Below are 16,513 nucleotides of genomic sequence, written 5' to 3' on the forward strand. Positions count from 1 at the left end.
CCCTTGGACAAAAAGTAAAGACACCAACCAGAGTAAATTGGAGCAAATCAGCAGCCTGTAGGCTTGGCCTTTATTGAACTGTTGCAGCAGGGTGTTCCCCTCACTCGCAGGAGAGAGGAAAAGACACAGAAAATGGTGTGCAAGGCCTTATAAAAACTTTTGAAATTGCCACCCTGCAGATCAAGCCCACCCCCAGAAACATCATGCATACATCACAGAAAGGAGGGGTTGAGGGAGGGGTGGTGGTGGTAACCTGAGTGTCCTGTCACCTGGCTGGTTCCCTTCTCCCCCTCCCCATGAGTCATTTTCAGAAGACAAAAGGTAGTTGCAGTTTCCTGCCCCCTGAGGGGGAATCCAATCACTGTTCTTTTGTTATAGTCCGTGTTGAATCCACTCGTGTATGCAGTCCGTTGTGTTGTTGATGGTCTTCTGTCTGAGACCATCAGGGTTAGTATAGCAACTGGGCAGGGCTCCTGTGGATGTGCTGCTATGCTCAAGGGATTATGGTGGCCTGTATCAAACCTTCCCCATTTTGTAGTCCTTCCTTCATGGAGTAAAATAAAAGTGGAACAGTGCAAATCCGATGTATGGTTGATTTTCTATGAATTTATAAAAGAAGTGTAGCGTATGTAGTGTGTGAGTGTGAGTGTGTGTGAAGTTTGTACAAACTGAATGATGGGGGGGGGGTTTCCTGCTACAGCCCCACGCCCCGTTTCCCAGAGTTGTTGACCTTTCCCCAAGCCTCTGTGGGGATCTCTCTCCTCCAGCGGAGGCTTGGGGAGGACGCTGCCCGTCCACCAGCCATATGGTTGACAGGACGCAGCTGGTGGGTGTGCAGGGAAAGGGGAGGCTGCCGGCACCGGAAAAGCCGCGCAGCTCCCCCACTCACTGGGGTGCCCCTGGAGGCCGGCACCCTGGCGCAACGCGCCAGTAAGCCCAATGGCAAAGACGGCTCTGTTTAGAATTCATAAAATGGTGTGTGTGTGTGTGTGAAAGAGAGAGAGAGAGTTAGTAGCTGTGTCTCTTACTGCTAGTGATGCCATCTATATTATTTAACAGATGCTCATGACAGAAATGGTCAAGAAAGGGAATACAGTGGTGCCTCGCAAGACGAAATTAATTCGTTCCGCGAGTTTTTTCGTTGTGCGAGTTTTTTCGTCTTGCGAAGCACCACTGCATTTTAACACTAGCAATGGCGGGGAGGGGCGGGGAGAAGCAGGACAGCTGCCGCAGCCGGTACCTCAGACTCACCCGCACCTTGCGGCCACCGTGCGATGCGGCTGCTGGAGGGCGGCGGGGCTCAGGAGCGCGACTCTGGCTGCAACGCTGGCTGCTGGCGGCAGCGGCTCTCTGAGGGGAGCGCGCGAGGGGGGTGGGCAGCGGCGCGAGGCAGCCGGAAGGTCGTCCATCAGCCGGAAGGTCGGAGGGTGCACCGCGTGACGCGGCTGCTGGAGGGCGGCTGAGCTCAGGAGCACGACTCTGGCTGCAACGCTAGCTGCTGGCGGCAGCGGCTCTCTGAGGGGAGCGCGCGAGGGGGGTGGGCAGCGGCGCGAGGCAGCCGGAAGGTTGTCCGTCAGCCGGAAGGTTGGAGGGAGCCAGAGGAGCGGGGAAGCAAGCGTGCGTGCGTGCAGTGACCGTCGCCATGACACGAGAGGCAGGGCCGTTTCGTCTAGCGAAGCAAGCCCTTAGGAAAATCCGTCTTGCGAAGCACCTCAGAAAACGAAAAACCCTTTCATCTAGCGAGTTTTTCTTCTTCCGAGGCATTCGTCTTGCGGGGTACCACTGTATTTCTTTCCCAGCGGCAAAATATTCTGGTCTGAATTCTGGGAAGTTGCTTGACCCGGGGCTTCTATGTAAGAAATCAATACAAGCTCTCCTTTCTTACTCATTTTCTTACATTTATTTTGATATTTCTTTTACTATAAATAAATAATCTGGAATTTTGCTTAGCTCACTTCAGTGAGTCATAGTAACTACCAGTGGTGGGCGGTGAATACAAGGTTCACCTGGTAAATGTAGCTTTTGGAAGCAGTCGTATCTGTTCCAGGTTAGCTCTGTGTCTTTCCAGTTAGATTAGTTATTCAGAGGAAGTGGTCGTGCATTTAACGTATGGAAAAACGGAGGCAATTCTTCCTACTGCATGACTGTTTTAAGTACAGACAGGGCAAACGTACAGAATCAATGGTCAGCTGCAATCAGCCCTTGGGAACTTTCTTTTCTATTAGAGCAGCTAACTTTAAAGGAAAGTGCTGTGATTTTTTTTTGTAACCTTCTATATGTGATCTTTCATATGTAATTAAAAAAGAAAGAAAGGAGGCAACAGAGCTGCTTGGGAAATTGCAGACTGCCTAATCCCTCCGAAACCCCTTTTTAACAGAACAATTCAATTTGGCAATGTGAAAGACTTCTCAATCACCATGATTATTCAGAGTAGAAGCAAAGCCGATGCTCAGCCGTACCGTTTGACGTCAGCGTAGCTATGCTTATTTAGAGACACTGAATATCAAGTTTTGACAAAAACGTTGCTAAGACTGCAAAGAAGAATAGACTGTTTCCGACTCTCTCTCTTCTTTGATCATAGAGACAGTTTTCACCTGTGTACATTCAAATAGTGGTGTGATAATGTGATCCTACATGGTGGTATAAGAGGACTGAGAACCTTGATATTCATAGAATTAATTTGAAAGGCATCCCAATGTCTATCTAGTTCAGTCACAGCTAAAGAAATCACAGCTAAAGAATCGCCTGACAGATGGCCACCCAACCTTTGTGTAGATGTTGGGGGTCACTGGGGCAGACCTAGGATCCTTCAGCAATTTGCCCCATGTGGTTATATGTTACGGCTGCATTACAGAATTGCTTGGGCCCTAAAGTGTTCTCAGGGTCTGAGCTGGCCTCACTGACCGATGCTGGCAAATGGACCTTTCTAGGTAGGACGAGCTATAAAAAAGCTTCCTCTTTGAACAGTGCTCTTCCAGGCGTGGTTTGTTCCTAATCTCTAGCCGTTTCCAAGTGCTGTAAAAACCTCTGCAAAATCAGAGCCACATTGTGTGGAGCACCTATTGCATGACAAGGCCCCGTGCCCCGTAGTTCCCTTATATAATGAACACACAAGGACACAGATAGTTTAGGTCATGGGTAGGCAAACTAAGGCCCGGGGGCCGGATCTGGCCCAATCACCTTCTAAATCCGGCCTGTGGACAGTCCAGGAATCAGCATGTTTTTACATGAGTAGAATGTGTGCTTTTATTTAAAATGCATCTCTGGGTTATTTGTGGGGCATAGGAATTCATTCATTATTTCCCCCCCAAAATATAGCCCCACAAGGTCTGAGGGACAGTGGACCGGCCCCCTGCTGAAAAAGTTTTCTGACTCCTAGTTTAGGTTAATGGGCAAAAATAGGCCACAACCTTATTGGTTACAGATGTGAGCGGTTTGGCTTAGGTACTGGGTGAAACCAGACTATACTGACTCCTGCCTGTCTGCAGAGAGTCTCTTAAGGGTGAACCACCAGTAGGGGGAGCCCTATGATATACATCAGGCTTCCTCAACCTTGGCCCTCCAGATGTTTTGGGACTCCCATCATCCCTGACCACTGGTCCTGCTAGCTGGGGGTCATGGGAGTTGTAGGCCAAAAACATCTGGAGGGCCAAAGTTGAGGAAGCCTGATATACATCAAATCAGGGCACCCCCAGGGACCCCAGTGGGGTTGTGGCATGGCCCTAGCCCATGCCCAGGCTTCGGACAGAACACACACACACACACACACACACACACACACACACACGGATCCCTTTAATGGGATACCCTTATTGAGGAGGGGCAGGCAGAGGCAACAACCTCCCCTCCCATCACAAAGGCTTAAAGGTAAAGGTAAAGGGACCCCTGACCATTAGGTCCAGTCGTGGACGACTCTGGGGTTGCGACGCTCATCTCGCTTTACTGGCCGAGGGAGCTGGCGTACAGGGTCATGTGGCCACCATGACTAAGCCCCTTCTGGCGAACCAGAGCAGCGCACGGAAATGCCGTTTACCTTCCCGCTGGAGCGGTACCTATTTATGTACTTGCACTTTGACATGCTTTCGGACTGCTATAGGTTGGCAGGAGCAGGGACTGAGCAACGGGAGTTCACCCTGTTGCGGGGATTCAAACCGCCAACCTTCTGATCGGCAAGCCCTAGGCTCTGTGGTTTAACCCACTGCGCCACCCTTGTCCCATGTCACAAAGGCTTACCCAATGCCTACCCTTACAAGTCCAGACATTATAACACTTGTGTGAGATTTGCAGTGTTCTACATTCTCAGCCAGCTGTAGACAGTAAAGGCCTGCACTGAAGACTTCAGCCAACTTTTGAACTGGACGAATGTGCCAGAAAGCACTGCAGCATAAAATTTGCTTACTTTGGTCTTTTCCTTGGATGTTGAGGATGGCAGAGTGAAAATGGTCTGCGATTAAAGACGGTGCTATTGATGAAGGCCATTTGCAACTTGCTGAATTCTTGCAATAAATGAAATACATAGCAGCACCCACCAAACAAGCTGCCAAAAACAAAAGTAAAGAGAACTGCGGAAAAACAGGCATGAGTAATAGGGAATATAGCTTAGGAAAAGCCAGCTACATTATGATAGTGTAGCAGCGTTTGCGATTGACAATTGTGCGGACAAATGCCAGCAAAAATGGCATTCAGCAATAGTTATCTGGACCTACTACCCTCCAATGTGGGCAACTTGCAATTCTACTGATCTGGTAACACGAAGTTCTTTAAAACACTGCGGTCAAATGTCTATACCTATCCACAATTCCAGTGAATAATGCTTTCTGCTGTTGTCCCGCAGCCCAAGGCTCCAGAACCAGTATGTGTGTTGCTGTTGTAAGGCTTTCTAAGACAGTTATAAAGATGCAGTGTTTTTCCCCCTCTCACTTTCCTACTCATATTGAAATACTGCCCCTCAATGAGGCCAAACTTAGATTCACAAAATGTTTAGGGGTATGCATACCCCTGTGTCCCCCCAGAAAAAAAAGCACTGTATAAATGGATAGAAAAGCTGCAGAGGAACAGGAAAATAGCCTAGCCCTGTGTTTCCATTTCTCAATATAATAACATACAACAGGCACTGGCGGAGGAAGAGGGGGGCAGGGGGAGCACATTGCTGCTCTGCCACTGACAACAGGATGTCTTCTGAGCTTTAGGGTACAGTGATACCTCAGGTTACAAACACTTCAGGTTATAGACTCCGCTAACCCAAAAATAGTACCTCAGGTTAAGAACTTTGCTTCAGGATGAGAACAGAAATCATGCGGCGGCAGCAGGAGGCCCCATTAGCTAAACCTCAGGTTTAGAACAGTTTCAGGTTAAGAACGGACCTCCGGAACGAATTAAGTTCTTAACCCAAGGTACCACTGTTTGCATACTGCATATGATTTAGTTCAGTGGTTTCCTATCTGGACAGAATTCTGAGAAGGCTAAGTGCCCTCAGGTCCTATGGAAATTAATAGGAACAGTTAAGCATGCAGATAAAAATGTATTCGTCTAGCGCAGGCTTCCATTGAGCATGTATTGTTGCCTGCCAAGTGCTTCACCCTCTCGTTTCTGCAGTCTGAGACAGAAATTCGACATCTTGGGGTTAGGGTTAGGGCTTAAATGCAGTGCACTCCACATGGTAATTGCAATTTGAGTGGGCTTGGTCTAGAAAACTGAGCCTTGAATGGCCAACATCAGAAATAAACCAGAACATCTAACTTGCCCACATTCTGTAAACCCTTGACTGAATGATTTGCATGCCTTTGGCGACCTTGGGGGATAATCTGGTAACTATTACAAGAGTTGAGTGCTGCCCTTGGATTTCATGTCCTTCAACATTTCACACATGGAAATAAGAGCATTTCTGAGTACTGGCAAGACCCTTATTCCATAACATGAGGCTCTCCCTCCCGCCATACACTTTGCTGAAAGCTTTTCTCTCCCTGCAGTACATTATATTCATTAGGGGTGAGCACTGGCCGTACAATTCACCTTATATCTGTAGCATTGCAGCCCAATTTGTCTCGAATCCACTCTGCGTATTTCTGATTTGTCTTGTTATGTGAGTCTCAGTTTGACTTGTTAAATCTGAAGTTCTGTTTTGCCTCCGCTGCTTAACTATTACAGGGAATTTGGGGCAAATGCATGTGGCCCACTGCTTTTAAAATGCCCTGCTCATGGCCAGAAACACAGGTGAGACTTAGCTATATACAGGATCCCACTGAACTCACTGACTCCAACACCCCCCCCCAAATAATCATATTGTATCTTGGGAAAATAAGGACCCCTGCCCATTAGTCCAGTCGTGGCCGACTCTGGGGTTGCGGTGCTCATCTCGCTTTATTGGCTGAGGGAGCCAGCGTACAGCTTCCGGGTCATGTGGCCAGCATGACTAAGCCCCTTCTGGTGAACCAGAGCAGCACACAGAAATGCTGTTTACCTTCCCACCGGAGTGGTACCTATTTTTCTACTTGCACTAGACATGCTTTTGAACTGCTAGGTTGGCAGGAGCAGGGACTGAGCAACGGGAGCTCACCCCGTCGTGGGGATTCAAACTGCCGACCTTCTGATCAGCAAGTCCTAGGCTCAGTGGTTTAACCCACAATGCCACTCGTGTCCCTATCTTGGGAAGATATTTCCCTGCAATTAAAACCTAGATCTTTCCAGCAAAATGCGCCACCTCTCCAGCCCTTTCCTCGCTTGTGCTCCACCACCAACAGAGACGTGATGGGCAGAAATGCAGGACAGGGCTTTATAGGGACAGCACCTTGACTGTGTAATTTCTTCCCAAGGTTAGCATGACCCATTCTTAGATATCTTTTAGGTGGGCAATCAAGACATTTTTATTCTGCCAGACTACTTGCGCTGCATTTTAACCTTGTGAGCTATAGATTTGTTTTGCTTGATTTTAATTGTACTGAAATTTTAGGCCCCTCTAAATGTCATTTTTATTGTACATTCATGATGATTTGTGCTAATGATGTTATTGGGATGCTCATATACAATCCTGCTTTCAATTCTGTTTGAAAAGGTTTTGGGTGGCTGCACTGCTTCATTTCCAGTCAGTGCATATCCTATAACTTTCAGTTCTTTGTGACTCTTTCAGGGCTGTGTTTCAGTTTCAACTTCTCTTTCAACTTTTTCTAGATTTCCTATAGAGTTCCTCCCTAATATATATATACAGTATATATATATATATATATATATATATATATATATATATATATACACTATATATATATATATATATATATATATATACTATATATATATATATATATATATATATATATATATATAGTAATGGTTCTAGGGGTTGCTCGTGCGTAAGCCGGTGCAAACACCTGGCTGGGTTGCCTGAGTGAACCTTTCCTGTCCGGACAGCCACTCACCCGTGGCTGTCTCAATTGCTGGCAGAATCCGTCAGTGGGCGTTTCTTAAACTTCTTCCAGCAAAGAAGCTCTTTGACGCCTAGTCTTCGCCTACTCTCTCTGCGCGAAAGCCTTCTGCGCAAGGAGGGCGTAGGCAGCGGAGGACCTCTACTCTCCCCGCTGTTCCCCGGCAAGGAGTCATGGGACCGCCTCGCCGCATCCCCCATCTGCCCCCCTTCTCCACTGGTGCTACGCTGATTCTCTTCCCCTGAAGATGGGCTGCCTCTCCCAATCCCGGGACGCTCTCCGGAATCCCTCTGGATTTTGCTCTCTCCCTCCAGCACTGATGGCAGTTCCCTGACATATATATGAACTTCACCTCCCACTCACCTTCTCTCCTCAGTCACATCTCAAAAACCTTTGCAGCTCATTAGCAGCACCGGCTTATTGAAGGCTTGCCAACAACATCCTTGCATGACTCTCCGGGGCCTATTTTTATTCTGTAGCTTTTTCCAGTAATGCTGCATGACCTCTTCAAATAGCCATTGTCTTGCTTGTGTGAATTCCCAGTTGCACTGGTGATCTGTACTGTTTACATTAGTAACACCGCTTTCAAAGTCACTCTTAGCAACCTATTGGATTGGTGACCTTTGGCTCTTGACTGTTTAAAACTTCTACCATTCTGTAGTATTTCTTTGGTGCCAAACACTGTGTTAGGAATGGAAAAGGTGTCCGGGTGTTGTGGCACCAACCCAGCCTGATCTTCTACTCTTAACTGCTATGGTAGAAGAAGGATTACATTTCACCTACTAAAGTGACATCTTACACAAGGCAAATAGGAAATAAAACAATAAGTGCTGGCTATAAAATGTTCCCAGTCTACTTATAGGTTGCTGGCCTCATCAAACACTGCAGACCTTCCAAGTGTCCTAGATTTACAGAAGCCATCCCAATTTGGAATGTCTCACTTTTCCTCAGGATCTCCCTATTTTCATCGGAGAAATGTTGGAGGGTATGGAGTTAGCCGACCCCTGAGCCAAGGAGATAAGTAACTATGCAACCATTAGAAGACATATGAAGTCAGCCCTATACAGTGGTACCTTGGGTTAAGAACTTAATTCGTTCTGGAGGTCTGTTCTTAACCTGAAACTGTTCTTAACCTGAAGCCCCACTTTAGCTAATGGGGCCTCCCGCTGCCACTGTGCCGCCTCTGTGCAATTTCTGTTTTCATCCTGAAGTAAAGTTCTTAACCCGAGGTAATATTTCTGGGTTAGCGGAGTCTGTAACCTGAAGCATCTGTAACCTGAAACGTCTGTAACCCGAGGTACCACTGTATAGGGAAGCTTTTAAATGTTTATTATGTTTTTATATATGTTGGAAGCCACCCAGAGTGGCTGAGGTATTATTATTATTATTATTATTATTATTATTATTATTATTATTATTATTAAATAAGGTAAAGGTAAAGGACCCCTGACAGTTAAGTCCAGTAGCAGACGACTCTTGGGTTGCGGCGCTCATCTCACTTTACAGGCCGAGGGAGCTGGCGTTTGTCTGCAGACAGTTTTTCCCGGTCATGTGGCCAGCATGACTAAGCTGCTTCTGGCGAACCAGAGCAGCGCACGGAAACGCTGTTTACCTTCCCGCAGGAGTGGTATCTATTTATCTACTTGCACTTTGACGTGCTTTTGAACTGCTAGGTTGGCAGGAGCTGGGACCGAGCAACGGGAGCTCACTCCGTTGCGGGGATTCGAACCGCTGACCTTCCGATCGGCAAGCCCTAGGCTCAGTGGTTTAGACCACAGCGCCACCTGCGTCCCTATTATTATTAAATAGGATGTCCCTATTTTCATCAGATAAATGTTGGAGGGTGTGACACTGTAGCTTCACATGATACACTGAAGCTCACTCACAGCTATTATTTATCTCTTTGTATGCTGCTCAATACACAGCAGTAGAAAAGTATTGTAGGAAGGGAAGGACCAGAATGAATAACCTGATGGTGCAGCCCAGGTTAATGGTGAGCAGAATTCCAGAGAGGGATGTGCCCCCACTGACCTCAGTGGTAAATATGCAAAGAACTGCAGCACAAAGAGTCCAGGGAAGGGCTTTAGTGCAGTAGTAGAGTATTTGTTTTGCATACAGAAGGTCACAGGATCAGTCCCTGGCATCTCCAAAGTTGGTTTGTGATATTAGAATGACATTTTGCAGCTTTTCAGCATAATGCCTGTGTGAATTCTTCAGAGAGCCATTGCCCTGCTCATGTTAATTCCCAGTTGCCCTGGTGAAAGACACCTGGTGAAACTCTGGAGCAGGGGTCAGCAGACTTTTTCAGCAGGGGGCCGGTCCACTGTCCCTCAGACCTTGTGGGGGGCTGGACTATATTTTGGAAAAAAATAATGAACGAATTCCTATGCCCACACATAACCCAGAGATGCATTTTAAATAAAAGCACACATTCTACTCATGTAAAAACACCAGGCAGGCCCCACAAATAACCCAGAGATGCATTCTAAATAAAAGCACACATTCTTCTCATGTAAAAGCACGCTGATTCCCTGACTCTCTGCGGGCTGGATTTAGAAGGCGATTGGGCTGGATCCGGCCTACCCATGCTGTGGAGAGCTGCTTTCAGTCAGGGCTATGTGGTCTGACTTGGTATATGGCAGATTACAGACTCTCCAAATGTCCCTATTTTCCTTTGCTTTCTTTAGTCATCTTAGTCATGTTCGACTGCCCGTGACCCCATGAACCAGCGCATGCCTTGGAAACTCTCACTTTCTTCCCAAAGCTTCTCCTTTTTTATGTCCATGGAGTTTTCTTGGCAAAATACTGGAGTGGTTTGCCAGTTCTTTCTCCAGGTGGGTAACATTTAGTCTAAACTCTCGGCTATGACCTGTCCGTCTTGGGTGGCCCTGCACGGCATAGCTCATAGCTTCCTGGAGTTATTCAAGCCCCTTCACCACGACAAGGCACTGATCCACGAAGGGGCCTATTTTCCTTAGGATGTCCCTATTGTCATTGGAGAAATGTTGGAGGGTATGGAGTTATCCCAAGCTGTCTGAAGGCAATCCTGTATAGGACAGGTTTTTTTTTAATGTTTAATGTTTTATTATGTTTTTATATATGTTGGAAGCTGCCCAGAGTGGCTGGGACAATCCAGTAAGATGTGTGGGGTATAAACAGTAAAATTATCATTATGGAATGGGGAGTCCCTATTTTCATCAGAGAAATGTTGGAGGGTATAAGCTTACTTTGATACAGAGCATCTCAGAAATGAATGTGAGTTCATCAAGAGTGAGTTTGGCTTCCTTGTGGTGCCTATTAATGTACAACAGAAGACCCAATGAATAGCCTTTTCCTTATGTTGGAAATGTAAAGAAAAAGAGGGAACATTTTATCACATGTGGTGGGAATGTAAAAAGGTGAAATGCTTCTGGGAGATGATATATAATGAGTTGAAAAAAATGTTGAAATATACATTTATAAAGAAACCAGAAGCATTTCTATTGGGCATTGTGAGGAGTGATATAAATAGAAAGGAATGTAAGCTCTTTTTATGTGCAATAACAGCAGCAAGAATATTATTGGCCCCAAAATGGAAGCAAGAAGAGTTACCGTCAATTGAAAAATGGAGGATGAAGTTAATGGACTATGCAGAATTAGATAAACTAACAGGAAGGATTCAAACCCGGCGGGACCAGAAATTCACGGAAGACTGGAGTAAATTTACGGACTATTTGAAAAGTAATTGTGAAGAACAGATGACGTTTGTAGAGTTACAAGAAGTTTTGTGAGAAGTATTGTTAGAAGTATTGTAAAAATGGATAAGGGGGAGGATGATTTGTTAAGAGATGTGAAGACAATATAAAGTTAAGAAATGCATAAGAAGTGGTTAAAACGGTGGATCATCAGAGCTGCTGATGGAAGTCCAAATAGATTGTATAAGTGATAAGTTTTGTGGTACATTTTTTAATTTATATGTTAAAATTAATAAAAAAATATTATTAAAAAAAGAATAATCTTTTCCTTAGCCAAAGAACATTAGTTTCACATGTAGTCACAAGGTTCGTATTTCTCCCTGTGTTGTGTGCACAATCACACCCACTTCCTGTGCTTTTAAACTGTTGATGCTGTTTTTTCACAGTGGCAGAAATTATACAATCTCATTTGGATGCTGAATGATCTTGTCTTTTTTGAAACACGATGTTATTACAGGGTTTTTTATGGGGTGGAGAGGGAATAAGAAAGAAAAGAGAAATGCTTTAATTTGTCCTGTTTCAGGATAAGGCAAGAATGGGACATTATCCTAGAGTGCAGAAGAAACGGCATTCCACAAGCTGCGTATCTGAATAATGGTGCCGTAGATACTAACAAAATTTTGGACAAGGTTGAAAACAACTCGCCACTCATTAAGAAGATTGCCTTGTTGAATGAAACACAGAAAGAAAGAAACAAATTTATTTTTCAACTTTCAGGAGAACACTGGACAGTAAGTGGATAAAATATTTGGGTGGTGCAACACTTTGCCTCAAATGATATTGATATTAGAGGATTAAATAATTCCCCCCCCCCTTTTATATAATCACATTGGTCACAATCTATCAGAATTAGGTGTGCCAACATCTGTTGACTTCATTAGACTTAAGCATGCCTAAACTTTGTTGAATTAGAGCATTTGCTTGTAGGCTTGCAACATTTTCTTCTCTAGCCTTAAAAAAAATAATGAATTGCAGTGCCTTGTGTAAAGCAAAAGTCAGCATGATATCACAACAACATTCATACTTGAAAAATAAATAAGAAAAGGGATCAAAAGAAAAGCAGAAAAAAATGAATGTGAAAATATCTTTAAAGGACACTTGAAAACTTATTATGACTGGCTTTTCAGAATTGTGCTTCCCGCCATGCATATGGCTATAGACAGGCTTATATGGCATTTTAGTGCTTGGTTTACAAACCAGCTTATGATAGGAAGTGAAATTTACACAGGCTTCCTTTTGGCTCTGCTCTTCAATTCCCTCATGTTCTTCAGTAATCTTCAGAAGCCAGCAAGAAGCTGATAAATTGTTCCACAAAGACAGCCACTAGAAAAGTCTAGTCTTCATCTTTAATAGGAAAAAATATGGAAGCCCCTTGCATTTCCAACATAATTTAAAGGCAAGGTAGGCTTGGAAAGATCTCCAGGGTAGCTTTCTACTACTTTCTACTACTGAAGATTGCCCAGGAGAGAATGTAGCTCTCAGGCTGAAAAAGTCACAGGGGGAAACCATTCGTGGACGTAAGCACTACTCAAACGTAATTCATCTCCAAAAGATGGCCCTGTCTTACAGCCAGTTCCAGGGCTGAGAATGTCCAACTCGAAGTGGCCTCTGGTGAGGTTGGGCAGGCCTACTGGCTGTGTTGACAGCACTTACAAACAAGGACAGTGTCGGGTGGCCTGGGGAGAACTGTGCAGTCTGAATTCTGAGGCCCGGTGGTCTGAATTTGGGCTGAGATCTGGAAGTTTCCCTTTCCTGTTCTAGAAGATTGTCACTTCATCCCTCTGAGCTTAATTTCTTCCTTAACGCTTGACTTGTTAAAGGCGGACATGAAACTCAGAGGGATGACAATCTTCTAAAACAGGTGAGAAACCACTGGAACATGGTTCAAATCTTTGCCAGTTTTGGTTTCTTATGGACAACCTTTTGCCCTGTGCTTTTTGCCTCATGTAAATCACACCCATCTCACCTGCCTCATCAAGGAAAACATACATGGTTTTCTGCATTGAGGGGTGAGGGTCAGCCTGAATGATGCCATGAGCACCTTCCAATTCTTGGTCTCCTATATCCAGTGAGAGTTAGAATCTAGGAGAGGAGGTTGCTGAACCAGTCAGACAAGCTTCTTTTTCGTAAGACAATGACCTTAGCTGGCCACTTAAGTGTCCTCATCAGCATCCAAAAGATTGAGGCAGAGAGAGATCCCCCGCGGCTCTGTGCTGGACCGCGGGGCTCCCCTAGCAACCGTTTGTGGGAGCAAGATGTGTTAATGCTGTGTACACCTCCATCTTATGCTCAAGTTATATAAGTATGTCAACAAAACCATCTATCCTGTAGACATCACAGTCTCTGCTGAACTTTGTTCCAAGGAAACCAAACCCTGGAAAAGTTCTGAAACCCCTGGAGACTCTCACTGCCCGGAGACTGGGATGGCTTGTATGTTTTCTTTAACGGGAGAAAAAGCTGCTGGGGAATGATTTATATTGGGGAAATGGCTGGAGGCGAATTGACTAAGACACCCTCCCTCAGTCACTGCAGTACCTGGGACTGTTTTTAACATAAATTTAAAGAGATGTGAGATCTGATCGCATAGTTCCAGCGTCTCCTCTAGTTCAGCACTGTGCATTAAAAATACATGTATTATTGGCATTATGAATGGGGTCAATGTGTGTAAGCTGCTGCTCTTCCTTTTAAAATACATGAGAGGAGACCAGGAGAGCGCCGCCCCTCCCTTTTGCATGCATCTTAAATTTAGTAGGGGGCACGTGGGATTGTGATTTGACAGAACCATTTGGAGGTGCATAGTATAATGAAACATATGCTCGTAGCACGTTTAGTAACATCAGCTTGCCTCTGAAAATACTGACAAAATTCTGTTTGTGAATATTCCTCAATAAAGACCTTATGTGCATCTCCTTTTCTTAGGAATTTCCAGATTCTCTGAAAGAACAGACACATCTAAAAGAATGGCATATAAGCAATACTATGATCACAACCATTCCATCCTACATTGCCTTATTTCAGGAGCTGCGAATACTAGAATTACCAAGCAACCTGATCACAGAGCTTCCGACTGAAATTGGTAGGTCTCCCGTTCCCCAGACATCACCTTTGTTGTTTATCATCACATTCAGTGCTGAACTGAAAGGGAGCATGCATTTCCGTTCACATTTTTCGCCTCCTGTCCAATGTGCTCTCTCACTTTTAGGTGACTTTTTCCATTTCTTGCTGGGGGGAAAAGATGCAGTTCATCACAGTTCTGTCCTCTGTTATTTGGGAAGGAGGCAGGAGGACTCTCAGACCCTGTCAGAGCCCTCATGCCTTCTTCCCAAAGCCCAGCACTTACTAGGCTTTAGGAAGGAGGCAGGAAGGTACAGTACTGCCTTGGCCCTGTGTGGAAGAACCAGTCATGATGCCTTAATCCCACCTCTGATGATTGATTGACTGCCTAAACAACACTCAAGTGAAAGCAACACTGCTGGATGGGGTGATGGCTGTATCCAGATGCACACCAGGTTTTGCAATGGCAGTACTTTTGGGTGGTTTCAAATTTGGTGATTTGGGGCTTATTTTGCAAACAAGTTGTTGAAATAGTGCAACTGGGCTGTTGGCCAGTGGCGTAGCGTGGGTTGTCAGCACCCGGGGCAAGGCAAGTAATTTGTGCCCCCTAACCCGGGGCAAGGCAAGTAATTTGTGCCCCCCCCCCCCGCTGCACTGTCCCTCCCCCAGATAGTCCCTCGCTCTCTCTCCGCACCGCATGCCTGGCACCCTCCCCTCCACAGTGGGCGGCGACCCGGCGGCTCAAATCGGATTCGCACAGCCAGCACTGCAGTGAGAGAGAGTGAGTGAGCCAGGTAGGGGCAGAGAGCTGCGAGTGCGAGCTCGCCCCCCCCCCCCGATATTGCGCCTGGTGCGGTCGGCCCCCCCTGCACCCCCCACGCTATGCCACTGCTGTTGGCAACAAGCCGCACTTCCCTTCCCATCCCAGAAATGGCAATTCTGGATTGTTATTTTCTTGAGTTTGAATCAAGCAAGTTATGTTTTGCTGTTGCCAACTTTTTAAACCCAAGAATCTTAGTTCATTACAGAAGGGGGAAACAGTTGATCCACTTAAAACTAGAGGTAATAAAATTAAAATTGTCTCTTCTTTTTTCCCACTTATTTTGGGGCTGGGGTTAAATAGCAGATCATAGCGATATTAACTAGTTAACTAAATAGTATCTAGTGCCAGGTTAGGTTTTTCCAACTGTTAAATTAACACTAATGGATATAATTTATTTATTTATGTACATTATACTTTATGACTATAATTGCCAGCTGATATCAGGATATATTTTATGGGCAATCTGAAAGCTAAGTGCATTAGAAAACCACCCACAAGGCACAAACATGAAATTTATGGGTATGAAACAAAAAGTCAAAGTCTGACTGTTTTATTAGTGTTTTGATGTTCAGGATGAAACAAACCAGCAAGCTTAATTGCTTTAAGTATTCCACAAGGTGGCAGTGGAGAATAGAATAAAAATGGAATCCTCCTCCAAATTAGATTCTATCTCAAGGTCTCTTCTTCTTCTTCTTTTAAAAAAGGATTCTTGTACTTTGAGCTGATAGACGCAACAGGCGTTCTTGGAAATATGATTTGCCATATAAAAATGAAGAGCGGGGGGTAGTTAGTTGCATAAAATGCTCTTTGCTCGTGTGTTCTTCCCTGTCCTGAAGAAAGTCCTCTTGAAAAATCGTTGGCCTACACACACTGGCTAACAGAAATTACTATGATGAAGTGCTTGTTCCAAATCAAATGAGTGCAGTTGCTGGAGATGTATGAATTGCATACTTGCAAGTCACCAGCATGGTAGCAGAGGTGTCCTTTTCAAAATTTCCTCATGTCCTGTTAGAATAGTTGATGCTCATATTCCATGCTTTGAGTTGTAGCCGATTAAGTTCAACAGGGATGTGGTTGAATCACAGAATCACAGAACTGTAGAGTTGGAAGGGACCCTGAGGATCATCTAGTCCAACCCCCTGCAATGCAGGAATATGCAGCTGGTCCATACAGGGATCGAACCAGCAACCTTGGTGTTATCAGCACCATGGTCTAACCAACTGAGCTATCGTTGGCGCTGTGGTCTAAACCACTGGGCCTCTTGGGCTTGCCGATCGGAAGGTTGGCGGTTCGAATTCCTGCAACTGGGTGAGCTCCCGTTGCTTGGTTCCAGCTCCTGCCAACCTAGCAGTTCGAAGCACGTCAAAATGCAAGTAGATAAATAGGTACCGCTCCAGCGGGGAAGGTAAACGGTGTTTCTGCACACTGCTCTGGTTTCGCCAGAAGTGACTTAGTCATTCTGGGCACATGACCCTGAAAAACTG

The 16,513-nt window shown here is 45.3% G+C and overlaps 2 protein-coding genes across 3 annotated transcripts in view; one reads left to right on the forward strand and one right to left on the reverse strand.

Moving 5' to 3' along the window:
- Nucleotides 1-16,513, reverse strand: part of LOC310660034 (cryptic protein-like) — a 266,083-nt gene that overhangs the window by 66,398 nt on the left and 183,172 nt on the right. The gene's annotated exons all lie outside the window — the stretch shown is intronic.
- The window catches only part of LRRC2 (leucine rich repeat containing 2), a 78,596-nt gene that overhangs the window by 22,405 nt on the left and 39,678 nt on the right, over nt 1-16,513 (forward strand). The window contains exons 3-4 of the mRNA XM_083404262.1: nt 11,676-11,883; nt 14,072-14,228. Of these exons, the coding sequence (XP_083260388.1) occupies nt 11,676-11,883; nt 14,072-14,228 (365 nt within the window). The remainder of the gene's footprint in view (nt 1-11,675; nt 11,884-14,071; nt 14,229-16,513) is intronic.

Source organism: Podarcis tiliguerta, assembly GCF_965153285.1.
Source record: "Podarcis tiliguerta genome assembly, chromosome: 11".
Taxonomy (NCBI): Eukaryota; Metazoa; Chordata; class Lepidosauria; order Squamata; family Lacertidae; genus Podarcis; species Podarcis tiliguerta.